Source organism: Prunus dulcis, chromosome 8, assembly GCF_902201215.1.
Source record: "Prunus dulcis chromosome 8, ALMONDv2, whole genome shotgun sequence".
In the NCBI taxonomy this organism is placed as follows: domain Eukaryota; kingdom Viridiplantae; phylum Streptophyta; class Magnoliopsida; order Rosales; family Rosaceae; genus Prunus; species Prunus dulcis.
In genome coordinates this window covers 2,850,545-2,870,886 of record NC_047657.1, presented here as the reverse complement: position 1 = coordinate 2,870,886, position 20,342 = coordinate 2,850,545, and the positions used below count along the sequence as shown (strand labels likewise).

General features: G+C 38.0%; 2 protein-coding genes and 1 long non-coding RNA gene across 4 annotated transcripts in view; all 3 read right to left on the bottom strand.

The window, feature by feature from the left end:
• Positions 1-4,725: 4,725 nt before the first annotated feature.
• Positions 4,726-5,574, bottom strand: LOC117636542 (egg cell-secreted protein 1.4-like). The gene has a single exon (XM_034371083.1). It carries the CDS (start codon positions 5,393-5,395, stop codon positions 4,937-4,939), a length of 459 nt encoding a protein of 152 aa, XP_034226974.1. The 5' UTR covers positions 5,396-5,574; the 3' UTR covers positions 4,726-4,936.
• A 727-nt stretch (positions 5,575-6,301) lies between these two features.
• Positions 6,302-8,819, bottom strand: LOC117636543. Of its 2 annotated transcripts, XR_004587082.1 has the most exons (3): positions 8,717-8,819; positions 7,873-8,615; positions 6,302-6,901 (listed from the first exon to the last, which is right to left on the bottom strand). It is a non-coding gene; the product is annotated as an uncharacterized LOC117636543 (long non-coding RNA). The 2 variants fall into 2 exon arrangements; XR_004587081.1 differs by having other exon boundaries at positions 7,873-8,813.
• A 1,019-nt stretch (positions 8,820-9,838) lies between these two features.
• LOC117636538 (disease resistance protein RUN1-like) overlaps positions 9,839-20,342 on the bottom strand; it is a 58,035-nt gene continuing 47,531 nt past the window's right edge. Inside the window, exons 2-3 of the mRNA XM_034371081.1 lie at positions 10,276-11,377; positions 9,839-10,165 (exon numbers count right to left, since the gene is read on the bottom strand). Of these exons, the coding sequence (XP_034226972.1) occupies positions 9,854-10,165; positions 10,276-11,377 (1,414 nt within the window). The 3' untranslated portion in view covers positions 9,839-9,853. The remainder of the gene's footprint in view (positions 10,166-10,275; positions 11,378-20,342) is intronic.

Here is a 20,342-nt window from a genome sequence, read left to right as displayed (position 1 = left end):
CTTCTTTCTTTCTTTCGTATATGTTATTCTTTTCTTAAATATTTCCATTCTTTCGTATATGTTATTCTTTTCTTAAATATTTCCACGATCATTATTGTAAGTTGTGAGCGTGCGAGAGCTTTATCTAAAATAAAAAATTTCTATTTTAATCGAAGCATTATCTGTTAGAGTATATCTACTTTCATCAATTTGGCAAATGTGACATAATTTGTAGAACTTTCTGGTGTATGTAGATGTATATCTACCTAATTAATTAATGAGAAACCATAGTCCCCAAGAAACTGCCATGCATGAGAGCCACCATTTGTAAGATAAATTTGGTTTCATGTTCTAAATATCAATACTTTGCCTCCCTCGATACACTTTGCATCATTGTTCCTTTGATTTGGAGCACATAAAACTTTTGTCGGTGTCTCAAAAACGAGAAGCATGTATAATAGACATAAATTTCAATGACATAAACAAAGGTTCAAAGATGCAAGACTTATTCGATTCTGTAGAGTTTTTGTTTTCTTCTTGTAGTTATTTTCTTTTAGTTAAAGATTTAAAGAGGAAAAAGATGGCACGGGTTTTGTACTTCAGTGGTTAAGAACATTTATAGTCTTAAGTTCGATTCCCCTCTTCTCCAATATAAGATGAGAGAAATAAGATAGCGATGAAAAATAATCACCTGAAGAAGAAATGAGTGGGAAAACAAAGAATTAAAACTTTAAATTGTTTTTAATTTTCCATTCTACGTATTTTTCTCCCCTAACATAAGGGCTTAACCGACATTTAAACAAACACGCAGAGGGAAAGTAGCATTGAGCTCACATAACTAGATTAGGTCGTGAAATATGGGAATGACATAATTAGGGGGCGTCGATGCTTCACCGGCAGGCAGGCAAACCTGAAACCTGTTATTTGAAATTTGAGGGGTAGAAGTTAGAACACCGCTAACAATTTTTGAGTTTGTCAAATCAATGCATTTGAAAAAGGCTTGTGTGATTAAAAAGACATGGCGTCTCATAATTGAACACAAAATGCTGCGCTAGGACACACGTGGAGCCTTTAGCTAATGACATGTGGTACTGCAGTTTACAGGTTTACAGAAGATATATGGGAGAAAGTCCCATGCACGTAAGGAAAGATTTCACAAGATACTCAACCTCTAAATGAGAGAGAGAGAGAGAGAGAGAGAGAGAGAGAGAGAGAGAGAGAGAGGGGAATAAACGTGGAGAGTTCAACATGTGATGGAGGGATCATGCATATCTCATGCATTTGGTTTGGCAAATTGGCATTCTTCTCCCAAATATCCTTAATTAATGCGTAGAGCTAATAGCCTTTTTGTTATTTAAAAAAAAAAAAGGATAATAATGCATATATGTATATGTAAGTGCGAAAATGATGTGAGAACCCGTCACACTGTAGTATCATTTATCCATATTATAATACGTGTATAATCTAAGTTCATGATATATTCATCATGTGTTATCCATTAATACTATAACACATATAACATCATGTGACGGTGTCACGTCACGCTTCAAAATTTGTTATGCATTTGGTCTCCTACATGTTTTCCTCATCCGCTATAAAATTAGTCTTTTTATCACAAATTATCTTTGAGATTCATGAAACTATTAGGTTGCGTTCTGCCAACGGGGTCTAACCCAGTGGAAAAGGGCATTGACTTGCAGACTAGAGGTATCAAGTTCAAATCCCTATAGCATCATAGTTGTGTGTGTGTGAGAAATCCTCATGCTCTGCAGTTCTCTAAGAGTGATTGGTTTTCCGTCTCCATGGGTGATATCTTCTTCATTTGGACGAGCCATTGGAGGCATCTCGAGTTAGGAAAAACCTGCACTGCTACCAACTGACGCATCGAGATATAAGGGATAAGGAGATCGAATGATAACCCTACAAGTAACAATGTCGGAATCCACCAACAAACTGGAATCCACCATAAAAATTGAGTAAACCTCAAATATATTGATTGAAAATAAGATGAACAAACTTCAAATACAACGCCATGAGTTAGCTTAAATAGAAAACAAAGAAACCTTAAAACCATATGAAACTCTAGGTTCTAGAATATTCCTAAACTTAGCTAACTGGAAAATAATAAAAATCATATTAGGAAAATAATATCCTAATAGATAATTTATTCTTCAAAATATAAAATTAAACATTAAATTAAATACAAATCTTGACAGAATCATAATTGCTTCAAACTTCCTCAATCAATTAGAAAATCCCAACGATACGCCTTTCTTCTTTTCCTAGCTCAATAATTGACATTTAATTGGAATTTTCCTCTCTTGCATGATTTCCTTCCAACCTTGAGCCACTTTATTTTAATTAAATTTTCACACCATAACTGACTCATATTTCGTCCTACATCAATGAAACTATTAGGTTGCATTCTGCCAACGGGGTCTAGCACAGTGGAAAAGGGCCTTGACTTGCAGACCAGAGGTCTTAGGTTCAAATACCCACGGCATCATAATTGTGTGTATAAGAAATCTTCATGCCCTGCAGTTTAGACTAGGGATGGCAACGGGTTGGGTAGGGGCCAGGTATGACAATACCATCTCCGTTCTCACTCTCCATCCCCGCCCCCATCCTCGTTAATAGGTTTCGGGAAATCCCTGTCCCCATCCCCGTTGGGGGACTATCCCTCATACCCACCCCGAATCCCCAATTTTTTTTGCATAAAAAATATTTATCATACATTTTAATATTAAGTTTCATATTAAATTATCATTCAACACATCCAAATTAACTATAAAGCTCATCTCAACTATTCAAAATCACATCAATATGAAAATTCCAGAGAAGATTAGGAAGAATTAGGAGAGGAATGTTAACTTAGGGTTAAACATAAATATTATATTATGTATTTATTTATTTAAATATAAACATATATATGTTCGGGTCGGGTTTGGGGATGGGGACGCTAATACCATCCCATCCCCATACCCGACGGAGACCCGCCCTCGGGACAACCTAACTTTTGTTTTTAAAGTTTACCCTTATTAAATGTATTAATAAAATAAAATTTTAATTAATTAATTAATTACACATAATAATTTAAGTCTCTCTGTCTTCCTCCTTCCCCGTCAAGTTCCTCCCACTTTAATCATCAACGACTCTCTTCCCACCCCCCTACCCCACATCTAGTGTCGGATCTATTAAGGTGTAAGGAGGTGCATCTGCACCTCCCCTCGCCCGAAAAGCCTCTATAAGCGCTACATCTTGCCCCTTTGGTGAGGTTGGGTGGTGCACTCAACCTGTTCGATGAATTGCCTCAACCAAAACCAAGGTTTTTTATTTATATAAATAAAATAAAATAAAATAAAAATCATAGTCAAAACAACGTCATTTTGGACCAGAGTTAAAAATAAATAAATAAATAAAAATCAGGAAACTAGACTTGCACTGAACGTAGGCTGATACTTAAAACATGATAAAAGGCTATTCAAAAAAAGGCTTTAACAAGCTTTTGTTGTTCTTCTTTTTAAACAAGGATTTTAAAAAAAAAGAAAAAGGAAAAGAAAACTCTTACGTACATTGCACAACTCCTTATTTATGTGGGATTGGGAGGATAAAGGATTAACACCAATTTTGAGCAACCGTTTTTTTTAAGGAACAAACACCAATTGCACAACTCCAAAGTAAGTTTGATGCTTTTTTTTTTTTTTTTTCTTCTTCTTGAGCAAAGGCAAAATTTGTTTTTGTTTTAAATATTTTCTTATTTTTTATTTTTCTAATTTGGCTTTCTCTGTTGTATTCATATGATTAGTAGCAAACTCGAGAATGAAGAGGTTGTGCGACTCACGAGTCGAGGTACAATCAATTATGATTTGATTATTTCATTAATAATTTGATACTGATTTTCGTTAGATTAATTGATAATTTGATATTGATTTCTATATTAATTGATATACTATAGTCAATTAGTCATAATCATAGCCTAAGACCCTTATTGTTTCAATTATAATGATATTTAGTTGTCAATATTTTTTTTAATTATAAAATTTTTAGCCTATCAAAATTACACCTCTGTTAAATAATTCTTAAGTCCGCCAGTACCCGCACCCACCAAGCCACCCCACTCGACCACACCCTAGCCACACACCCACCGCAACCCACACCCAACTAACCCCACCAACAAACCCAGGCCTTCTTCTCTGATCCAACTTGTCTCAGCCTCTTCCCTTCTCCGACTGTCTCAGCCCAAACCCACCCCATTCTTGGTGGAGGCGCGGCGCGGCCCCATTTTTATTTCTATTACTACTGAAATAAATTCCAATATATATCGAAGAATGTATCAGAAAATATTTTTACAATTGAACCCAATTTTTATCTTCCGAATAATCTTTGGAATTTGGTTGAAAAAAATAGTCCTTTTGCCGTGCCACACTCACCCAATAGCAGTTGATTTATTTGGTGCAGTTTGTTTTTATGATATGAAATTTAGGATTTGGGTTTGTTTTTTTCTTCATTATATGGCATGGCAGCCTTGGCTGCATGAGATGGGTGTCGTGTCTCTGTTTTATTTTTTCTACATGGGTTTTGGGGTGGTGGGGTGGGGGCTTGACGCGGAAGAGGAAGACGAAGGGAGAAAGACTTAGTTTTTTTTTTTCAATTTTTAAATAATTGTTTTTTAATTATGGAAGAAGGCGATGACATTACCCTTTTTGTTATTGGGAAAAAAAATTACATTCAATAAGGGTAAACTTGAAAAACAAAAACTATGCATTCATGATAGGCCATATAGAATTCGATAGAAACTGATTATTCTAATCATTTAGTCTTAATACACTCATAAAGGTATAAGACCAATTAAGCCATTAACATAATTAAGATGAACAAAATAGACCCCACTAATTAAGTAACTAGCATGGCTAGAGACCCCATGCGTTATTCTTATTGATTGAAGATCTCAAATTCTTCAAGGGACCAACTTCTCCAAATTAGGAACAAATTTTACATTTATAGGATCATGAATTGAAGGTGGTGGTGGTGGATTTGTCGGCGGGGATTTGACATGATCGGCTTCATCGCAGTAACCCTTGAGTACATCAGTCTCTTCCGCGGTAAACCCTAGCGTGCCAAGTAAGGCAGGCCAACACTGATGCTCAATGGTCTGAATGGCTTCACAGCAGCTGTGACCCAAGTAAGTCTCACCATTCAGAAAAAACATAACAACCTCACCAGAACATGCCTGGAGTTGAAACAAAGAGTCCCAACAGTTAGACGATTCTTCACCCAAATTCAACCTGGCTGCGAGGTTCGGGTTCGACCGAATTAGGTTAGGATTCAAAGGTCGAGCACTTGTGGCTAAGAATGGCATAGTCAAGGTTAGAAGAGCTGTGAGAAGAAAGAGCTTGAAAGTTGTGTAAGCTGCCATTTTGATTTTGATTATTGTGGATGAGTAAGAGATTGATACGAATGAAGGTTTTTATATAGATGGTGAGGTGATTGTGTCCTAAAATGAAAAATAAAAAACGTTATGTGCATTGGGTGGTGAAGAGGCTGCTGTGGATAACTCATAATGACTATGATCATGTGATTATTTAACGGCAGGAGAAGGGGATGAGACTCAACTCATTAACTGATGATGCATATATTATTTATAATAGAATTTGTGGGAATTAAAATGATTAAACGTAATTCCCAACCAGTGATATATCAGACAAATTAATGGATAGTTTCTTGTCTTTGTGATGGTTGGTTTCCTTGCTAGCTAGTGTAGGTTTTCTTTGCTGATGTCAAAAGGATCGACCATTCATTTGCTTACTGGAAGTTGGTTATTGTATTGAATGAGACCCCTAATTGGATGATTAAATTTATGTTTTCTTTATATTTTAATTTCAATTTTCCTTTGGATTTTAAATTATTGAAAAAATATGCTTACCTGTTTAGAGCTAGACAACGATAATTTGTGATTGTTAGTTTGCTTTGGCACTGGTGCTTTTGCATGTCTGCCTGATTAGCTAGAGACTGGGCTTTAGCTGTGCTTAATAGGGCTGTGTTTGTTGCTTGCTGAGTTTTTAGCGTGGCTTTTCTACACTGCGTTTCCGTATAGCTTTTGAACAATATCTCTATTACTCTATAGCTTACAATACATCTTAATGTTTTGTGATTTTGATACTCTAGCATATGTAGTAATGTCAGTCTTCTTATAGCTCCAAAATTTCTCCTAATAACAACTCAAAAGAAAATGACAGCTCCAAAATGTTTCCCAAGCGTGAAAATGTCATCCTCTCCACTGTTGTGAAAATTTGAGTACATTCTTTCTTATGACTAGATTGAATTCATCAATCATGTGGTACTTCTTAACTCCAATTTTCCAAATATTTTACAATGAAAAAGTTACTATAATTTTATTCAAGATACAACTAGCACTGCCAAATTCTACTCAACTTATTGTGATGTTAATGAACCTCTCATGAATTCCATTATGTTGCATAATTTGAAACTGAGATGCTAAATAAGAGAAGACTACATAATTGAATAATAGATTGCACATACTATCAAAGATATGATCAATGAAACAGACAGGGGAGGAGTTCCGACAAAGCAATTGATCGGTTTTAATCAGATCAATGCCAATGTTTACGCATCTGATTGAGAATTCTTGTTGGCTTATTTCATCCTACACACAACAGAATATAGCAGTTTAAATAGTCACATAAGTTGTGTCAATAAGAACCAGGCAGGTCTAATGAACCTGTAGATTTTGAGGTGAAAATTTCATGCGAACCTGGCCAATAAGCATGCAAATACTTTCGATCATTTTGAGTTGCACATTAGCAGTGTGCCCAGTATCGGCCATGGCATTAGGAACCCAAATTTCAGTTGACTACAGGACACAAATGGCTGGCTTCAACAGCAGTAGTCTTGTAATTATGTACTTGAATGCAGAAACGAAAAAAAAAAGTTACAGTGTGTCCTGTTTATTTGCATCATAAATCTTGAATATACATACTTTTGCAATGGAAAAAAAAGTAGCAAGATAAATTGTTCTCGTGTCCTACTTAATATCATTGAAACGTGTTGGAAGAGATATCATTGAAACAAACAAAACAAACAACCAGTCACTCTATCTTAAGATGGATGAGATCATGGAAGACATATACTTGATTGCTGAAAGTAACTACTTAATGATTTGCAGTATGTTAACAGATACTTTGCTCGAGTGTTAATAATATGCAGCAACATGAGTTAATTAACCTGATTAATTAGTGCTCTGCAGTAGTTAACAAAGAAATGTTCTTTCTCAGATGCATAAAGCTCATGTTACCAACCAAGATGACAAATGTACATGAGAGAGAGAGAGAGAGAGAGAGAGAGAGAGAGAGAGAGAGAGAGAGAGAGAGAAAGAGCAGAGGAATTATCATCGAAGATATGAATCTAATGATAAATGTATGGCTAGAAAAGAAAATGCCGGGAGACAGATGGTGGTGACTTACTAATAATATCCATTGTGAGAGCAGTGTTATTGGCCCTTAAAGTATTGAGGTGCAGATATTTGAGGAGGAGGAGTTTTTAGCAAAATTTTAGCTCCTCTTTTAAGAATAACAGTTTTTATTATACTTTTCAACAAAAGCGAAAAATAAGAGGGGGCAAGACCTAAGTAGAAAATCATAAGTCCTATGCACCCCCTGCTGTAGTTGAAAATTTTCATAAAAAGTGCAGTTGTTAAAAAGAGGGAGAAAATCTTTACAAGTTGAGAGAAATTCAGAAATACTCCTAAAACAAAACAAGGAATAGAGCCAAATAAAAAAACAGTGGGAGAACCAAATGAAGGAGCAATAGGTGAAAAACAAAACTCAGAGCAATATATGGCCAAAAGAAGCACAAGCAGCAAAAGCAGCAACTCACATTGAAATACAGCAGCTGTGATGCCTCTTGCTTTGAAAGTGAGGAATCATAGGTTAGTCCCAATCACATCGATCTTTTTTTCTTTTTCTGGGCCGAGCTTCGTCAACAACAACATCATCATCATTTAATTCATCTTGGTCTGCCTCTTCGGAAAGAGCATAGGTATTGCAGAAGAGAGATTAGCTACCACTTCCACTAGGACTGGCGTCCTCGTCATCATGGCGATGTTGACCTTGTGCATCAGCTGAATTGGTAGGATAAGTAGTAGAACTCTTGATGATGGATTTGTTCATCATGATTTGGTTGAGTTGTTCCACATCTTGCTCGTGCACCAAACGAAACCCACACTTCTTCACACAAGATTTTTTGTCTCCCGGCATCATGCCTCGAAAACAATAATTAGTTGTGAACAAAACCTTTATCTGACCGCATATCTTCTCAAATTGTAGACAAGGTACATAAATTACCCAAAGGTGATCTGACACAACATCGCCTATTTCAAAATATTTTGAAATTACTATATGTGGCCGCATTCCTTGTGGGGAACAACTAATTTGAAAATAATGAAATTTAGCCTGAACTTCAAACACAGCACATAAAGCAATTCCCATCCACGTGGTACATGAATCCAGAGGTAGCTCCACAGTTAGGGAATCTCCCGAACTTTGATTACTGAACCACTCTGGAATTTTCCTTCCAGGAGTTAAAATTTCGAATCTGTCAAGATATATACGAGGGAATACCTGTACCATATACATAGATATATACGAGGTTAGTAAGTTGTAATTATTATTACAGCAAACAACAAAAGAGAGACAGACAGACAGACAGACAGAGAGAGAACCAGAGTCTGAAGCTGAAGGTATCGCTGTAGCATTTTCAGTATTATACTATCGCAGCCTTCATTGTCAACCAATACAAAGCAATTGGCACATTTAAAACGACAAAAATGTATTTCGTAGCGTATATCCACTAATGAGAAATTTGACGAAAGATGTGGTAACATTTTTAGGGAAGTGCAATTGGCTATATTTATATCCACCAATGAGATAAGCTTAGAAAGATCTGGCAATTGTTCAAGACTTTGGCACCCATTCACCCAAAATAACGTAAGCTTAGAAAGACATCCAACGCTTGCAGGAAGGCTAACAAAATTGTTTCCACTAAGCCTTAATTCTTCTAAAGAGGACAAGCAACCAATATCACTGGGAAGATCCCCTTCACAAACACCACAATTACTCATATCCAAATACTTCAAAGAGAATAAACCATCAAGCGAAGCCAACACAAAAGCCTTTCTTCCATTTAAGAGGGGGAGGCCCCACCAAAACCTTGATTTATTAGGCTGTGATCCACTTCTTCCACCCAAAGATAGACTCATCAGTTTTTTCAAACCAACAATGGAGCGTGGCAGCTGTCTTATAGAAGTTTCAAACAATTGAAGCTCTGTCAGAGATTCCATCTCCCCCATGTTCTCTGGGAGTTTGTCAATTTTTGAGCATCCACTCACCTCGAGCCCTGTAAGAGACTTCAAATTACAAATTTCACTCGGAAGACCCACGAGATTTTTGCAATCTTCTAGAAGCAGAATAGTAAGGTCAACCAGACATCCTATTGATGAAGATAATTTCTCAATGGAAGTCCCACTTAAAAGAAGAAATGACAAATTTTTCATTTGCCCTGAAAATTCTGGAATCTTTTTCAATTTTGAGCACCAATTAAGATCCAACCTTCTAAGACATTTGAGATCTGCAATTGACGGGTGAATCTCAACCAAATTCATACAAGATTGAAAATCCAACACCTCAAGATTCGGCATGCCACTGAAATCTGGGGTTGTGGTCAAGTTTACAGAGCCAACAAGCCACATTTTTTTCAAGTTGGGCAAGTCCTGTACAATTCATAACAATGGTAGAATAGATAATTAGCTCAGATTTATTTTAATTTTTAAAACAAAATATTTAAAATAAAATAAAAAAAACTAATTTCTAGAATGATATATGGTCACTACGCTTACTTTTCTTCCATCCCAAAGCCAAACAAGTTTGCTCTCACACATCTCAAGTGCAGTAAGGAAATTCGGTTGAAAACCTGATGGGAGAAATTTGGAAGGATACCGACTCCATTTGATACTTCTCAAGGAATTAGGAAGAATTATAGGGCTTGAAGAAATGATCACATTATCAAATTCAAGAACTTTCAGGTTACACATCTTAGAGAAGGCTTCACAATTCCAATCTGCCATTTCAAGTCTCGCCATGCGTAAGGCAATGCCTTTAATTTTGTATGTTGCCTGTAATTAAGAATAGTAAAGGAAAAGTTAATTGCACATTTAAGTCAAATTTCAAGATAAAAATAAATCATATTTCTTTAAAAACTTAGTATTTTCTACATAATTCTTACTGTATTGTTTATGAATACATGAGAGATATCATCACGATTGCACAATCGACTTCGTCTACCAGGCTCTTCAGAACACTCCCGACGAACAATTTCCAATGCCATTTCTTGTATCAAATCATGCATCTCAACCGTGTTATTTGAAATATCAATAGTTAAAAGTGATTTCTGAACAAGAGCATTTATCCCAATATGACCATATAGGCCACAGCAGTCTAGTATTTCAATTACACGCTCCTTGAACATCCCCTTGTGAAAAAATGCAACATCAAGAAATATATCCTTATTCATCTCATCCAATCCATCGTAACTTATTTTGAGCAAATCAATAATTTCTGAATTAGGAATTTTCTGCAGCTTATCCAATTCACTTTTCCATTCATATTGATCTCTCTTATACACTAAGCATCCCAAAAGTTTAAGAGCTAGTGGAAGTCCTCTGGCATAACTTACAAAACCCTTAGATAATTCCAAGAAACCTTCCTCAGGCTCCTTTTTTTTGAAGGCGTTCAAACTAAAGAGCACAAGAGCATCATCATTACCTAATGCCTCTACCTTACATGATATATGTATATCATGTTTAACTAGCAACCGTTTATCTCTAGTTGTAATAATGATTATACTCCCCTTACCAAACCAATCTTTTTCACCAGCCAACTTTTCAAGTTGGCTTGATTCACTCACATCATCAAGAATGAGAAGAACCTTTTTATTATACAAGCAATTCTTAATGACAGAGGTTCCCCACTGTTCATCCCAAACTTGAGTAAATTGATCCTTTAAGATTGGGGAAAGAAGTTGTCTTTGTAGATTAACAAGATCGCCACGTTGAGAAACCTCTCTAACATTAGCAAGAAAGCTGTTAACTTCATAATGGATAGAAATGCGATCATAAACTAGCTTAGCAATGGTTGTTTTGCCAATTCCGCCCATCCCCCATATCCCTACAAAGCGAACATCATCCGTAGGATGAGCTAAAAGCAAATCTACTTGCTCACGTATGAACTTCATTCCCACCAATTCTCTGGAATCTAACAATTTGAATTTGCGATGTACTTTCATCAACACCCATTCAACAATATTTTCAATAAGTTTTCTTTCACACCTACAAGGAGAAAAAGTAAAACGATCATGAAGTCTGAAATATAACAAGATATGAAGTTACATCAAATGGCTTACGAAAAAACTTACTCGTTCTTTGAATCTATCCCAGATAAATTGGCTACTTCTGTTAAAGCATCTCTCCAGCTCTTCACCTTATCGATGTCTTCCCTAAACCTTTTCTCATGCTCAGCGAAGGCGTCCGCAAAAGTGTCGCTTTGTTTTCTCACATGGGAGGGATCCACATTATAAAACACTGGGAGAATTGTGCCCTTGGATTTCATGCATTGGAGAATCTCTGTGAGTTCATCCAAGCACCAGGTAGAAGAAGCATATTTTGGGGAGAGAACAACGATTGCAAGCATCGATTCTTGGATTGCGTTGAAGAGCCCTGACGAAATAGCTGTCCCTCTTTCAAGCTTTGGATCATCCTTGAATGTTTTAATGCCCCTGAGCTGCAATTCGTGGTATAAATGGGATACAAAGCTAAGTCGAGTGTCCTCACCCCTGAAACTCAAAAACACATCGTAGTTCGGTTGAGGAGCAGACTGATCAGGTGAAGGAAGAAAGGCAGAGTCTCTTTGGGTGCTCAATGCCATTTGGCAATCTGCTGCTGCTGTAAACACCCAATGAAAATAAGCCTTTTGTTAACTAAATAGAAAGATAATGAGAAACGGCAAAAAAGAAAAGGATTATAATTTAAACCAGAGGAGAAATAAGGACGATGAGGAAACAAGTTTCAGACGCAAAGAAGGAAACAACAAGAGAGAAAGAGAGAGAACTGGGAAACTAATATATGTTTTGTATTTCAACAGAGAGAAACAGAGGAATTCAACATATAAACATTAGAAGGAACAAAAATACATTTAAAACAAAAATATAATGCAGAAATTAATGTTTTACTTGAACAAAACAGAAATGTGGACGAAGCAAGCCAACAAGTTTAGCTTAGTGTTACCTCTACACCGAAAAATTTAAAGAGCCTGAGAATTTGTAAGACCAGCAAGTCAACCAGAACCTCACAAAATATACAACTTCTCAAGATCAGCCAAGAAACCGACAAGAAGAAACAAAGCTAGCAGCCTCAGAAAAGAGAGAGACTTGGAAACCGTGTAGTGGTGAGCACGCGGTTTCTCTTTTCACCAATGAGAGTCATTTCTTTTTCTTTTTTCTTTTTTCTTTTTTATGAAAGAGGGAGGAAGAACCCCCATAAAAGAAAGCTACATGACTCTTTTGCTTTTCAATAAGTGCTTTCTTTTGATTGGATGGTTGCTGTCTTGGTAAAACTGTGGTGAGATTTCATTTAAGGAAATATGCAGGCAATTACTTGATATTTCCCTCACGATAATAACGAAATTTGGTCAGGGGTCAAGGATTTTACTTTCACATGTTTTTTTCATACTCCTACAGCTCATCAATGAAGGGGAAAAAAAATCGTTTGCAATGAGAAAAAATAACTAGTTAATTCTGAAAATTAATTGAGGAATTTTTTTTAGTACAAGCGCAACACAAAAGTTTATATGTAATTAGAGCAATTTGAGCAATCAATAGACTCAAAATGGCTTTGCTTTCAAGAACTTGTCCTTTGCAAGCACATCGGTATTTTAATTGAAGTTTATGCACACTAGCATTTTTATTGAAGGACTCCTATATTGATGCAGAACAGCTGGCAGATTTTATCGCGGTTGAGCTAGAAAAAGGGCGCAGTGGGAATTTGCAGTTTTGTCGTCCAAGCTCCGATTAGGGCGCAAAATATCATTTCGGAAAGGGAACGACGCCACGAGCCTAACACACGGCTTTGCCGTGATATATGATGGATTTTGGCATTCTGAGGTCGTTTGGCCTTCCAAAACTGCAGTTAAAGTTTGGTAGTTATTTTTCCAATAAATTCTGTTTTGACAGTTTAGGAGTTATGTTATTAAGACTCCAAATTAATTCTGTTTTTTTTTTCTTCTGTTTTTTTCAGTTTAGGAGTTATGTTATTAAGACTCCAAATTAATTTGGAGTTTTTCAGTTTTATGTAATAATTCCCCTGGTAGTTGAAGGGTTGAGAATTGTGTATTTAGACAGGTTTGTCTAATGCTTTCGATAATTCAGTTTTTAATAACATTAATCTAAGAGAGATTCTCTTAATTTTCTGGTGGAATCCAGTTTTTCTTGTTACTCAAGGTTTCGCTTGAAACCCTCATTGCTTGTGTTGCGTCAAGTGGTATCAGAGCGGGTCTCTCCCGTCTTGGTATTCTTGTCTTGTTATCATGGGTGACCGAGAAGCTGACGTCCCAGCCCCAATTACTCGAGCGGATCTGGACGCTCAAAATCAACGGATAGACAACCTAACCAACCAATTTGGGGAGATGCGAGAACTGTTGTTGCAAGCTCTTGGTGGCAACAATAGACGAGGTGGCAGAAATAACGAAAGAAGAGAAGGCAGAGAAGATAATCGAAGAGAAGGTAGAGACGGCGAGAGAAGAGATGATAGGAGGCAACATATCCCGGATAGCGAGTCAGAGTCAGAAGAAGAACTTGCAGATCCACCACCACCACCTCCGGCTAATAATCGTCGTAATCACAATTACGAAAATTTTTGCGATTATCGGATTAAAGCCGAAATCCCTAACTTTTGGGGAATCTGAAGATTGAAGACTTCTTGGATTGGCTTGTGGAAGTGGAGAGGTTTTTCGATATTATGGAGGTTCCTGAGCATAAGATGGTGAAGATGGTAGCTTTCCGTCTAAAAGCTACAGCGGCTTTATGGTGGGATCAATTGCAAAATTCAAGACAGAGGCAAGGAAAACAGCGGGTTCGTACATGGCGGAAGATGAAGTCGCTTATGATGGAACGATTCTTGCCCACATATTATGAGCAGATTCTATACCGTATGTATCTAGGTTGTGCGCAAGGCAACCGTTCGGTTTCTGAATATACCGAAGAATTCATGCATTTGGCAGAGCAAAACCATTTGACCGAGACTGACAATCAAAAGGTCACGAGGTATAACAATGGGCTGAAGATTTCCATCCAAGAAAAAATTGGTATGCAGAATATATGGACTTTGCAAGAGGCGATTAACATGGCGATGAAAGCTGAACTGTTGGAGAAGGAGAAGCGCCAACCCAATTTCCGCAGGAACACGACAGAAGCCTCTGAATATGCTACTGGTGCTTCTAGTGGCTCCGGAGATAAGGGGAAAGTGCAGCAGCAACCTGGAGGAACGACGAAACCAGAGACAACTGTCCAAAACAAAAACTTTAACGAAAGCAGCAGCCGAACTTTCAACAGAGGGCAGTCCCGAAACCAATCCCAGAATCCGTATGCTAAGCCCATGACGGACATATGTTACCGTTGCCAAAAACCAGGGCATCGTTCTAATGTTTGTCCAGAGCGGAAGCAGGCTAACTTTATCGAGGAGGTCGATGAAGATGAGGAAAAAGATGAAGTCGGGGAAGATGATTATGCAGGGGCTGAATTTGCAATTGAGGAAGGAATGGAGGGGATTACCTTGGTTTTGCAGAAAGTTCTTTTGGCACCAAAGGAGGAAGGGCAGCATCATAGTATTTTTCGTTCCTTCTGCTCAATCAAAAACAAGGTGTGTGATGTGATCGTCAACAATGGAAGTTGCGAGAATTTCGTGTCAAAGAAATTGGTGGAGCATTTGCAGCTATCAACGGAGCCACATGTCAGCCCTTACTCATTAGGTTGGGTTAAAAAAGGTCCTTCGGTTCGTGTTGCTGAGACTTGCCGTGTGCCACTGTCCATTGGTAAGCATTACAGCGATGATGTATTATGTGATATTATTGACATGGATGCATGCCATATTTTATTAGGGCAACCTTGGCAATTTGATGTGGATGCGACTTACAAGGGACGAGATAATGTAATTTTGTTTTCTTGGAACAATCGGAAAATTGCAATGGCAACTACAAAGCCCTCAAAACAATCTGTTGAGCCCAAGACGAGGAGTTCTAGTTTCCTAACCCTAATTAGCAGCGAGCGGGAGTTGAACGAGGCTGTCAAAGAGGCGGAGTATTTTTGTCCCTTGGTGTTGAAGGGGTTGTTGAAGCTTGGCAGAGGAGAAAGTGACATTCCACAAGAAGTGCAGCAGATTTTGTCACAGTTTCAGGAACTACTTTCTGAAAAATTGCCAAACGAGCTGCCACCTATGCGGGACATACAACACCGAATTGACTTAGTGCCTAGAGCTAGTCTTCCGAATCTGCCTCATTATCAGATGAGCCCTAAGGAGAATGACATCATAAGAGAGCAGATTGAAGAATTACTGCAGAACGGATTTATCCGGGAAAGTTTGAGTCCCTGCGCAGTTCATGTTTTGCTGGTTCCGAAGAAAGACAAGACTTGGCGAATGTGTGTTGATAGCCGAGCAATCAACAAGATAACAGTCAAGGACAGGTTTCCCATTCCACGGTTGGAGGATATGCTGGATGTTCTTAGCGGCTCAAGGGTGTTTTCCAAGATAGATTTGCGAAGCGGATACCATCAGATTCGCATCAGACCTGGCGACGAATGGAAAACAGCGTTCAAGAGCAAGGACGGATTATTTGAATGGTTGGTGATGCCATTCGGATTGTCAAATGCCCCTAGCACTTTCATGAGACTCATGAATCAGGTTCTTCGACCATTTATTGGCTCTTTTGTCGTGGTTTATTTCGATGACATTTTAATTTACAGCACCACAAAAGAAGAACATCTTGTGCATTTGAGACAAGTTTTAGATGTTTTGAGAGAAAATAAACTGTATGTGAACCTAAAAAAATGTACTTTCTGCACAAATAAGCTACTGTTCTTGGGTTTTGTTGTTGGTGAGAATGGTATCCAGGTAGATGACAAGAAGATCAAGGCAATCCTTGACTGGCCAGCTCCAAAAACAGTTTCTGAAGTTCGAAGTTTCCATGGTTTGGCCACCTTTTACAGAAGATTTGTGAGGCATTTCAGCTCCATCGCTGCACCTATCACAGAGTGTTTGAAGAAGGGCCGGTTCAGCTGGGGAGAGGAGCAAGAGAGAAGCTTTGCAGATATAAAAGAAAAGCTTTGGACCGCGCTGGTTCTAGCCCTTCCAAACTTTGAGAAAGTTTTCGAAGTTGAATGTGATGCTAGCGGTGTGGGAGTCGGAGCTGTGCTTTCACAAGACAAGCGGCCAGTTGCATTCTTCTCTGAAAAGTTGAGCGATGCACGTCAAAAGTGGAGTACTTATGACCAAGAGTTCTATGCGGTTGTTCGAGCTTTGAAGCAATGGGAGCACTATCTTATCCAGAAGGAATTTGTTTTATTTACAGATCATCAAGCCTTGAAGTATATTAACAGCCAGAAAAATATTGATAAAATGCATGCTAGATGGGTGACTTTTTTGCAGAAATTTTCGTTCGTTATCAAACATACTTCCGGCAAGACAAACCGTGTGGCAGATGCGCTGAGTAGAAGAGCTTCCTTGTTAATCACACTAACTCAAGAAGTTGTGGGGTTTGAATGTCTGAAGGAATTATATGAAGGTGATGATGATTTCCGGGAAATTTGGACTAAGTGCACCAATCAAGAGCCAATGGCAGATTACTTTCTTAATGAAGGTTATTTGTTCAAAGGCAACCAGTTGTGTATTCCAGTTTCCTCTTTGAGGGAGAAGCTCATTCGGGACTTGCATGGTGGAGGATTGAGTGGTCACCTTGGCCGTGATAAAACAATTGCAGGGATGGAGGAGAGATTTTATTGGCCACAACTCAAACGAGATGTTGGAACTATTGTGCGCAAGTGCTACACTTGTCAAACTTCGAAGGGGCAGGTACAAAACACCGGATTATATATGCCATTACCAGTTCCTAACGATATTTGGCAGGATCTTGCTATGGATTTTGTCCTCGGTTTGCCCCGAACACAAAGGGGAGTGGATTCTGTATTTGTGGTGGTTGATCGGTTTTCAAAAATGGCGCATTTCATAGCTTGCAAAAAGACTGCTGATGCATCAAATATAGCCAAACTGTTTTTCAGGGAGGTTGTTCGCTTGCATGGGGTTCCTACATCCATTACATCAGATCGTGACACCAAGTTCTTGAGCCATTTTTGGATCACTTTGTGGAGGCTGTTTGGGACTACTTTGAATCGCAGCAGCACTGCCCATCCCCAGACTGATGGCCAGACTGAGGTTACAAACCGGACATTGGGCAATATGGTACGAAGCGTCTGTGGAGAGAAGCCAAAACAATGGGATTATGCACTACCGCAGGTGGAGGTTGCATATAACAGTGCAGTCCATAGTGCAACTGGGAAGTCTCCATTTTCCATTGTTTATACCGCTATACCTAACCATGTTGTTGATTTGGTGAAACTGCCTAGAGGCCAGCAAACCAGTGTGGCGGCGAAAAATTTGGCTGAGGAAGTAGTAGCCGTTCGAGATGAAGTCAAGCAGAAACTCGAGCAAACTAATGCTAAGTACAAAGCTGCTGCAGATAGGCATAGGCGAGTTAAAGTGTTTCAAGAAGGCGATTCTGTGATGATATTTCTGAGGAAGGAGAGGTTTCCAGTTGGCACATATAGCAAGCTTAAACCAAAAAAATATGGTCCTTACAAAGTGCTCAAACGGATCAATGATAATGCCTATGTTATTGAGTTACCGGATTCCATGGGAATTTCCAATATTTTTAATGTTGCAGATTTATATGAGTTCCGTGAAGATGAGGTCCTTTATCCAGATCATAACTCGGGGTCGAGTTCTTCGGAGGTGGAGGGGACTGATGTAGAACAGATGGCAGATTTTATCGCGGTTGAGCTAGAAAAAGGACGTAGTGGGAATTTGCAGTTTTGTCGTCCAAGCTCCGATTAGGACGCAAAATACCATTTCGGAAAGGGAACGACGCCACGAGTCTAACCACAGCTTTGCTGTGACATATGATGGATTTTGGCATTCTGAGGTCGTTTGGCCTTCCAAAACTGCAGTTAAAGCTTGGTAGTTAATTTTCCAATAAATTCTGTTTTGACAGTTTAGGAGTTATGTTATTAAGACTCCAACTTAATTCTGTTTTTTTCTGTTTCGGACAGTTTAGGAGTTACGTTATTAAGACTCCAAATTAATTCTGTTGTTTTTCAGTTTTATGTAATAACTCCCTGGTAGTTGAAGGGTTGAGGGTTGTTGAGAATTGTGTATTTAGACAGGTTTGTCTAATGTTTCTGTAACTCAGTTTTATCAACATTAATCTAAGAGAGCTTCTCTTAATTTTTCTGGTGGAATCCAGTTTTTCTTGTTACTCAAGGTTTCACTTGAAACCTTTGTTGCTTGTGCTGCGTCAACAAATCCCCACTCTTCATCCAAGTCATCATCTTCTTCATCTTCATCTTTGAGGGTTAATGTTAAAGCTGCCAACAAGTTCCTCTCAAGCCACCCATTCTTCAAAGTCACTCTGGGGCCGTCCCTTAATATGGTAATGGTCATTGACAGCCAATGATTATACAACGACGAAACAGCAAACCGCATTGACTTGAGACGAACATGTTGACAGCTTTAACATTAGCCCTCAAAGATGTAGAAGTAGAAGATGATGACTTGGATAATGTTCTTTTTCTAGTTTCAGCATTTTTATAAATTTTAGACCTTAACATGTTTTCCTTTTTCATCTAAAAGAAAAAGATAATGGTATACTCCTAAACCTAAATTTAATTAGTTTTCCAAGGGTAACTCAAACTCAAAGGAAATTAACCAGCTGCACGGAGCAATTAGTCCGATCTTTATATCCTTTTTATTTATTTATTTTACATGCACTCTGGTTCTATATGCACATATGTTATACATGAACATCTTTATGGTGGACACAATATTCCTTGAGGTTCCAGATGGTGCAGTTTGGCCAGTAAAACTGACTATGCGATTGAGAGATTTGGTTGCAAAAGGACTGGCCAGAATTTGCGAAATTTTACTCCCTAAAGTATGGTTGCTTGTTATTCTTCATACATGGAGGGAAACGTTCCCATTTCAGAGTTATTTTCATGAGAAATACTCTAGAGATGAAGTACATTTCAGTTCAAGTACTGATGATGAAGCTGAAGTCTATTGCTCTCCAAGTAGTGAAACTGAAGATCAAGGAATGAAGCATGACATGGAAAATAGAACTCATGGTAAGTTCACCTAGCTTCCTTAGAGAATTATGTAGATTTGGTTATGTTTTTGTGTGCGCCTGCCTATTAAAAATATTTTTTTGTCTTTCTTTTTCTTTGGTGACTTGTCATGGTTTTGACTCATGGGAGCTATAAACAGGTGGTGATCATGGAGGAAAGTCTACTACACTGAGATCAAAAGCTCCATTGGCATTGAGAACTTTTGCAAAGACAGAACTTGAAGATTTAGCCTACTCAAAAGCTTAAAGCTCTTCAAATCTGAGAATCCATTTTTTGTGATGAAAATGCATCCATCATACTTATCAACTCACCTGGTAAGCAACCCTAAGAGGTCAGGAGAGAAATGAGCTGGGCACAATATTTTATATATATTTAAAAAATAATAATTCTTTATATTTTTGGTTTCGTTTGGTTTTGCTAAACAAACACATCCGTGCAAGAGGTGTTTCAGATGTGACCCTACAGATCTCAAATGAGAGATCTTGGGCAGTCAAGTGCATTATCACTGTATACAATGGAAGACCAATACAAGATTCCACAATTTTGGTTGGGGAGCATTTGTGAAGGAGAATCATTTGGAAGAAGGTGATGCCTGTATGTTTGATACATTCCAAAATGTGCTGAGCCTTATAAATCTTTTGTTTCTAGAATGGTTAAAAAAAGAAGGGAGCAAAAGAAAAGGCAAATCAACATGTCAAGATCGTGTTTTCTAAATGGTTTGAGAAAGGGAGGATCCTACTAAAATGCAGATGCATAGGATGTGCTGACGTAAAAATAAAAAAACTCTAGACCAGAATACACTTTGAGTTTGAGCGTGGCACTGTTTACTGATATGGCGTCAAAGGTCAGTATAG